This window comes from Trichechus manatus, unplaced genomic scaffold, assembly GCF_000243295.1.
Source record: "Trichechus manatus latirostris isolate Lorelei unplaced genomic scaffold, TriManLat1.0 scaffold00033, whole genome shotgun sequence".
In the NCBI taxonomy this organism is placed as follows: domain Eukaryota; kingdom Metazoa; phylum Chordata; class Mammalia; order Sirenia; family Trichechidae; genus Trichechus; species Trichechus manatus.
In genome coordinates, this window is record NW_004443969.1 from 9,266,923 (window position 1) to 9,275,761 (window position 8,839).

Sequence of the window (8,839 nt, forward strand, 5' to 3'; positions counted from 1 at the left end):
AAAAAAAAAAAAAAAAAGAATCGGATGGCTAAATAGAACATTTTTGAAGTTAGCCCATACTTACTGTAGTACCAGTATTGATTTACTGAGGAAAAAGAGCAGAACCTTTCCATCATTGTGTTGTTACTCCAGTCATGTTGTGTATTATTTAATTTACTTGACTTGAGCTTATTTGACACTTTTCTAAGTATTGAGTAGTTATTACAGTATAACTTTAAAACTAAATTGTGTAACTTTATAATCTGTTTAAGAAACTTATTTTCACTTTACATCAAGTTTTTATTTCCAAATTCATCACATGAAAATGGTTTTTTTTCCCTACGTAACCAAGATAATAAAAATAAAATGTTTTTGGTATTTCAACATCTGACTTGTTTTAAAGGAAACACCGAAACTTATTTTACATATTAGATTGTAAATACTAGATACCTGTGAAAGTATGATTTCATAAATATAGGTTTGTCAGTAACCACTGATTTTTATTTGATTCTGCAGTTTTTTTTTGTTTGTTTTTTTTTTTTTTTTTTTTGCCTTCTTCTAGGCAGCTAACCCAGGTTGTTTCCTGGAAGATTTTGTGAGGTGGTATTCTCCCCGGGACTATATTGAAGAGGAGGTGATTGATGAAAAGGGCAATGTGGTCTTGAAAGGAGAACTGAGTGCCCGAATGAAGATTCCAAGCAATATGTGGGTAGAGGCCTGGGAAACAGCTAAGCCAATTCCTGCTAGAAGACAGAGGAGACTCTTTGATGATACACGGGAAGCAGAAAAGGTAATTGGGGTTTGGATCTCTAATACTAGAATGCAAATTAATATTTTGGCATTTTAAAAACTCAGTGTCATAGACATGAGAGCTTTGGACATACTTGAGAAGCAGAACATTGAAATCCAGTGAGCCTTTTCTATATCTACCTTCCACATGTAATATTTTTAACGTAGGTACAAATAGACCAAAGAATTTGACAGGTGTATTTTATATAAAATACTTACACTGGACTGTCTCAGAGTGTATGTTAAAAGCCTTAAAAATGGGAATGTCCTTTGACCTAGCAGTTTTGCTACCCCAATTTTATTAATGAAATCATGAGAAATATGCAAAGACGTATGTACAAGAATGTTCAACAAAGTTCTATAGTGAAAAAGTAGAGACAACTAAAGTTTACAAAAATAGAGGCTTTGCTCAATAAATTATGGTACATCCATTCAATGGACTACTATGCAACTATTAAAAAAAACCATTTGGTAGTGTGAAGAATAATGGAAGCCTTCTGATATTAAATTGCCCCACATACACTCCCATCTCCCTTCACCCCAAGAAAACCCATAAAATCAACAAGTATAACAAATAAATCCACAAATACCCAGACCTATACCTTCAGCATTACTAAAGAAAAAGAACCAAGGGATACACAGAATACAGATGAAGTATACAGTCACCCCAGATAGTTAATGATCTTAGTCTACATTCTCCTTTTTCTCTCCCTTATACCATTTAAAATTATCAGACCAGATAGTAAAACAGTTACAGATAAAGGGAATTAGGACACCATAAAAGATATTAATGCAAAGATAGCTACTAGAATAAAAAAGCAGACACACCAAATAGAGAAACAAGCATAATAAAAACTACATAACACACAGAAAAATTAAAATATAAGAATAGTTATATAAATCCAAACTGTCTGCTATAAACAAGAGACACACCTAAAATTCAATAATTCAGAAAGGCTGCAAATTAAAGGATGGACAAAGATTTACCAGGCAAATGGAAACTATAAGAAAGCAGGGCTTGCACTCAGGATACCAAAGTAGAATTAAAGCAAAAAGTCATTAAATGAGAGAAGAAAGCATGCTTTATAATCTAAAAGTTATATTTCACAATGAGGATATAACAATTTTGAATGTCTATGTGTTAGATATTACAGTAACCATGTGTATAAGGCAGATACCACTGCAGATGCAAGGAGGAATAGATCGAAACACACTAACAACAGGACGTTTAATACCTTACTCTCAGTACAACACAGTAAGGGGACAAAAAATAGGAAAGATGTAAACAAGATAACCAGTAAGGTGAATCTTTTAGATATATATTGAACACTATACCTGGATAATAGAGAATGTACCTTCTTTTTAAACGTACATGGAACGTTCACAAAAATTGATATATTGTGGCATAAAGAAAGCTATTACAACTAGTACTCTAATTTCTGTGCAGTAAACTAGAAATTAAAAAATTGAAACAAACCAAAAAGAGACCTGCAAATTTAAAAAAACCTTCTGTTAAACAACTCTTGAGTGAAAGGAAAAATATGAAGAGAAATGATGGAACTTTTGAAAAATAATAATGAAAACACTGCATACAGAACTTATAGGATATTTTTAGGGAAGTGATCAAAGGAAAATTTATAGCCCTAAGCATGTATATCAGTAAAAACAAAAGAATGAAAATAAGTGAATTAAATTCTTAACCCATAAGCCTAGATAGAAAAAGGAAAACAAAAGGAAATAGTAAAGATAAAAGCAGAAAATAATGAGGTAGAGAACACAGAAATAGATCAAAATAGTCAATCTGGTTCTTTTTTAAAAAAAATCAACAAAATAGATAAACCATTAGACCTTTAGCCAAGAATAAAAAGGGGAAAGCATGCATATACAAAACAAATGACAAGAGGCAAATAAGTATTGTTAAAAAACTACCATTTATATTTCTGTGGAAATAAATTTGAAAACCAAGATGAAATGGATAGTTTCTTAGGAAAATAGAGTGTACCAAAACTGACCCCAGTTGGCAAGATTATGGGGAAATTAGAAGACTCATACATTGCTGTTGAGAATGTAAAATGTTGCAGCCACTATGGAAAACAGTTGGGCAGTTCCTCAGAAAGTTAAGCATAGAATTACTGTTGTTGTTGTTAGCTGCCTTTGAGTCAGTCCCTGACTCATGGTGACCCCCACCAATTCCACTCCTAGGTATATACCCAGAGTAATTGAAAGCAGTGACTCCAACAGATAGGTGTACCCCAATGTTCATTGCAATATTATTCACAAAAGGTGGAGACAAAACACTTGACCATCAATGGATGAATGGATAAACAAAATGTAGCATACACCTGAAGAATGAACAAATCTATCTTGGAAGAAGTATAGCCGGAATGTTCCTTAGAAGCAAAGATGGCGAGACTTCATCTCATGCACTTTGAACATGTTGTCAGAAGGAACTAGTCCCTGGAGAAGGACATCATGCTTGGTAAAGTAGAGGGTCAGCGAAAAAGAGGAAGACCCTCAATAAGATGGATTGACAAAGTGGCTGCAACAGTGGGCTCAGACTTAGCAACAATTATGAGGATGGTGCACGACTGGACAGTGTTTTGTTCTGTTGTACATAGGGTCTCTATGTGTTGGAGCTGACTCGATGGCACCTAACAGCAACAACAGTATATGCGCACAATAGGATATTATTCTGCCATAAAGAGAGATGAAGTTCTCATACATGCTACCACATGGATGAACCTTGAAATCATTATGCTGAGTGAAATAAGTTAGACACAAAAGAACAAATATTGTATGATCCTACTTATATGAAATACCTAGAATAGGCAAATCCACCAGGACAAAAGATTAGTGGCCATGGCCTGGGAGGAGAGGGAGATGGGAAGTTTAAGGAAAAAAATTACTGACCCCAATAAAGACAGAAGGTGTAAACCAGTTTCCATAGAAGAAATAGAAAAAGTTATCGAGGAACTACCCCATAAAAAAGCACCAGGCCAAGATGGTTTCACGGAGGATTTCTACTAAATGTCAAAAAACCAGATAGTCCCAATGCTACAAAAAACATTTCAAAGCATAGAAATTGTAGGAAAATTTCCAAGTTCTTTTTCTGAAGCAAGTATAACATTGGTACCTAAACCCGATAAAGATAGCATACCCCAAAAAATTACAGACCAGTAATACCCTGCTACCACTTTAGGAAAATAATACACCATCACAAAGTACAAGGATGATTATTTGGAAATCTGTTGATATAATTCACTAATTAATACATCTGATTATCTCCATATAGGCTGAAAATGTCTTTGATAAAGTTTAACACTCATTCCTAATTTAAAAAAAAAAAAAAAACTCTTGAGAAACTAGGAATGAGTGACCACTTCTATAACATGATAAAAAATATGCAGACCTCAGTCCTAAAGCTAGCCTTACTTAAAGGGGAAATTAGGATACATGCTATTTCCAATGTCTTTTAACATTATTCTGGAGGTATTAACCAATAATTAACCAAGAGAAAACAGAGACACAGGAAGTGAAAAGAAGAAATAAAACTCTCTGTTTGCAGATAATGTTATAGTATACCTGGAAAAACCTACAGAATTAATGACAGAACTAATTCACACTAAAGAATTTAGCAAAGTAGCAGGATATAAAATTAATATACAGTAATCAGTAGCATTCATATACACAAATAATGAGTCAGAAAATGTAAATGACATTTTTTTCTTCATTATAAGAGTTATAAGGGGGGAGTGAAATACTTAGGAATAAACTTAACAAGAAATGTTTCAGAGCTGAGTGAAGAAAACAAAGCACTCCTGAAAAACACAAAAATAATTGAACAAATGGAAAAGTATCCCTTGTTCTTGGTTAGAATGCTCAACATCATCAGGATCAACACTCTCTAAATTGACTTATAGATCTAGTGCAATCCTGATGAAAATAACAACAAGCTTTATTATGGAGCCAGACAAGTTGGCACTAAAGTTCACATGGAAAAATTAAACATACAAGCCTAGGACTGGAGGAGCCAGAGGAAATGGGTAGTGAGTGCTAATGAGTTTCTTTTTGAGGTCATGTAAATGTTCTGGAATTAAACAGTGATGATAGTAAATACGCCAAAAATCACTGAAATGTACTTTAAAATGGTGAATTTTAGACTATGTGAATTATATCTCATTTTAAAAAAAACTAAGGAAATCTGAATAGAGTATGGACTTGAGTTAAAAGAGAGGGTTATAAAAGACAGACTGAGAAACTGTTTCAGGTTAACTTAGATTGTAGAAGTATGATAGCTAACGGGAATACACATAATCCTTGACTGGATCCTACAGATCCTGTACTGATGTGGCGAAAAGGTAATAAAAGGCATTATTAAGTTATTTTACAAAATTGTAATGACAGGTTAGATTAAAAGTATTTTATCAGTGTTAAATTTACTTTAAGAAAGTGTAAGTGTACATTCTTACTTTTAGACAGTACACAGTGAGATATTTGGGGGATAAAGAGGCATGATGTATGCAGCTTACTGTCAACTTATGCAGAAAAAAAAGTGTGTGTGTGTACACACAGATGAGTGAATCTGGGTAAAGGGTATACAAGTATTTTGTACGATTCTTGCAAACTTGTTTTTCTGTGAGTTTGAAATTATTTTCAAATAATTTTTTAAAAACTTGGAAGAGTAAGTTTGTTGAAACACTTTGTAAAATAATTCGGCATTACATGTACATATCCTAATTCCATGTTAGGTATATACCTCAGAGAAACTTTTCTACGTGTGCACCAGGAGACATATACCCAACCCCCCCCCCAAAAAAAAAAAACCCACTACTGTCAAGTCAACTCTGACTCATAGCAACCCCATAGGATAGAGCAAAACTGCACCAGAGGGTTTCCAAAGCTGTAAATCTTTATAGAAGCTGACTGCCACATCTTTCTTCCAAGGAGTAGCTAGTGGGTTTGAACTGCCGACCTCTTGGTTAGCAGCTGAGTGCTTAACCACTGCGCCACCAGGGCTCCTTAGCAACTTGCTAATAATGTTAATAGGAGCACTATTTGTAATAGCCAAAAATTGGAGAAAACCACAAAAGTCCATCATCAGTGGGGGAGCATTTTAATACAGTAGTAAAAATAAATAATCTATAGCATGTATCAACATATGTAAATGTCAGAAACGTAGTGCTGGATCAATACAAGAAGTCACTGAGAGCTATGAACAGGATGATTCCATTTCTGTAAGGGGCAAAACTAACTAATACCTATGTGAGAAAACTAAAGAAAAACAAAAAGAATGATTAGTCGTTACTTCTGGGGTGAGGGAGGGAGACTTGATCATGTAGAGCACACAGAGGTGCTTGAAAGTACTGTTGCTGAAGTTGGGTGGTTAGTGTTCATGCTGTTTTAGACTATATAAATATTGCGGTATGTGTAATTCATGTTTTCTTTAGATTACTTATAAATACTGTGGTATGTATAATTCCTAATTTTAAAAAAGTTTTAATCCCATAAAACCCTCCAAAGCCAAACAATAAAAATCCACTAAAAGTCAGTAAGTGAACAAAAGCAAGTTATAAAACAGTATATATAGTGCATTTTTGTTAAGAAGTTACATATGTGTCTATATTTCCATGTTTAAATGAGTGCAGAAACAAGAGGATAAACACAAAAAGTATTGTTCCTTGGAAAATAAGATTTCAGGAGAATTTTTACATTTGTACATCTGTATATATTTATATTCAGAAAAATAATAAAACAATTTCCATTTTGGAAAAAGAACAATAAACAATAACTAAAACCGAAAAAAATTAGTGGTAGGTTATTAGCAATGTTTAGAAATATTGAGTGAGAAAAACAGATTATAAAACATCATTTTACGTACTTGATATTAATACACTTAATATATTGTGTACTCCAAATCTTAAAAAAATCCTGGAATGAAAATACACCGTTAACAGTTACTATCACTAGGTGATGTAATTTGCAGATGGTTTTTATTTTCTTGTATTTTCCTGTTTTGCATGTATTATATATATAAGCAGAAAAAACATTAGGAGAATATTCATCCTTTTTAGTGATAGAAGTTCCTTGTTGCTTTCAGCAACGTTATTCTTACCTTTGGGAATAGGAGCTACTTCTTGGATGGGTAGCGGTAGGTGCTAAGTAGAAAGGAGAACTCTTCTGCTCGCATATTAGAGATGTAAGTTCAGTGGTCCAGAGGATTTTGTACTCAGATAAATGGCTGCTTCATCCTTCGACAACTACGTTGATCTTTTATGTAATCATACCTCCTTCAGGTACTGCACTACCTGGCAGTCCAGAAACCTGCAGACCTTGCTCGGCACCTGTTACCTTGTGTAATTCATGCAGCTGTTCTCAAGGTAAAAGAAGAAGGTAAATGTCTTATTTGATTAGTCATTAGTTCATTTTCAAAATGAAAGTATATTTTGCCTAACTTATTTAATGATGACTGTAATCTTTTCAAAAATAGAAAGTCTGGAGAACATTTCTTCAGTTAAGAAGATTATAAAGCAGATAATATCCCATTCCAGTAAAGTTTTGCACTTCCCCAATCCAGAAGACAAGAAGTTGGAAGTAAGTTTGATGTAGTGTCAGAATCTTGCCAAGTGTTCTCCCTACTTGGCAATAATTATTTTAAAGATATATATTTTTTAAACACTTTGCTTTTTGCTGTCTTCCAATGTATGTCTCTTCTTTTCACTGTTAGGAAATCATCCTTCAGATTACTATTGTGGAAGCTACAATTGCTAGAGCCCGATCACTGAAAGCCAAGTTTGGAACTGAGAAATGTGAACAAGAGGAGGAAAGGGAAGATTTGGAAAGGTATTGCTGCTCGGCTAACAGAAGGAAAAGCTGCCACTCTCTTCAGAGAGATTGTAACAGAATATTGAGATTCTTTTGTGGTACTCAAATATTATTTGAAATAAGCATTGACTAGGAGCCCTGGTGGTCAAGTGGTTAAGAGCTCTGCTGCTAACCAGGTCGGCAGTTTGAATCCACCAGCTGCTCCTTGGAAACTCTGTGGGGCAGTTCTACTCTGTCTATAGGGTCGCTATGAGTCGGAACCGACTTGATGGCAGTGGGTTTGGTTTTGGTTTAAAGACAGAGAAATATATTTAATTTTCATAAGGTTTGACCTTTACTGCATTTCTGAGTATTTGCCAGGTGTTCTCACTTTTAGAAAAGTCTACCAGAGTCCCATTTTCTAGAGGTTTCTTTGTTTGCTCTTGAAGATTGTGGTGCCTGCACTTTCCTTTGGAGGAGCTATTAACTGTTACTCCCAGTGCCCCAAAGCTTTGCTTTCTGCTCTCACTGTTCCCTGGCCACAGTGCGAGATGTTCTGTAACTATACTTCTGCTGATAAGTCCTAGTTGTTTATTTTTAGAAAGATTTGTGATAGCAAAGGTGCACATCCCATGTATCTTGCAAATATGTTTTGAAAGAGTGACCAGATGGCCTCTCCAAGATAAAACAAATAATCGGGCGGTCTTTTCCTCCTCATGAAACTCAGCACCATTGCCAGTGGTGCCCCTGTCAGTATGAGTCCCTGCTTGTTTCTCCACAGTGCTTCAAAGGACAGTGTTGTTTTAATAATCATAGAGAACGTGTTTCCAAATTAGCTTGTTCAGCAACTCGAATTTGTCATATGTTTAAAATTTGTCATTAGCCTTAAAATTCCACAAGTAATGGCATTATTGACGCTAAATAATAAGTAATTATGACAAGGCATTTGCTATAGCTTTGAATAAGTTTTTGTTTGAAATTTATTTTATGTCTTTTGTTGAGCAAAATTTTCTGCCGGCCTTCTTTGCTCTTGAAAATTCCTTCCTTTTAAGTGAAAAGAATAATCTCTAATCAATGGAATCATTTCTAAAATAGCGGTATGAATTAGTGAGCAGGTGGTGCGGGCGTGGTGGCTCTGAGCCTCCGACTCTGTTAGCTCCACCATACGTTATCTGTGATATACTTGGAATTACAGTGTTCCCAGCACGTAATGACACTGTTTACCATTGAGACTTTGCCCAGCAAAACGTATTTTAAGCATATACAAACC

General features: G+C 34.6%; 1 protein-coding gene across 2 annotated transcripts in view; it reads left to right on the forward strand.

Moving 5' to 3' along the window:
- The window catches only part of RAB3GAP1 (RAB3 GTPase activating protein catalytic subunit 1), a 95,617-nt gene that overhangs the window by 79,178 nt on the left and 7,600 nt on the right, over positions 1-8,839 (forward strand). For both annotated transcript variants that reach the window (XM_004375087.2, XM_023730196.1), the window contains 4 exons: positions 542-769; positions 7,062-7,158; positions 7,256-7,359; positions 7,493-7,608. In XM_004375087.2, coding sequence (XP_004375144.1) covers positions 542-769; positions 7,062-7,158; positions 7,256-7,359; positions 7,493-7,608 — 545 coding nt within the window. The remainder of the gene's footprint in view (positions 1-541; positions 770-7,061; positions 7,159-7,255; positions 7,360-7,492; positions 7,609-8,839) is intronic.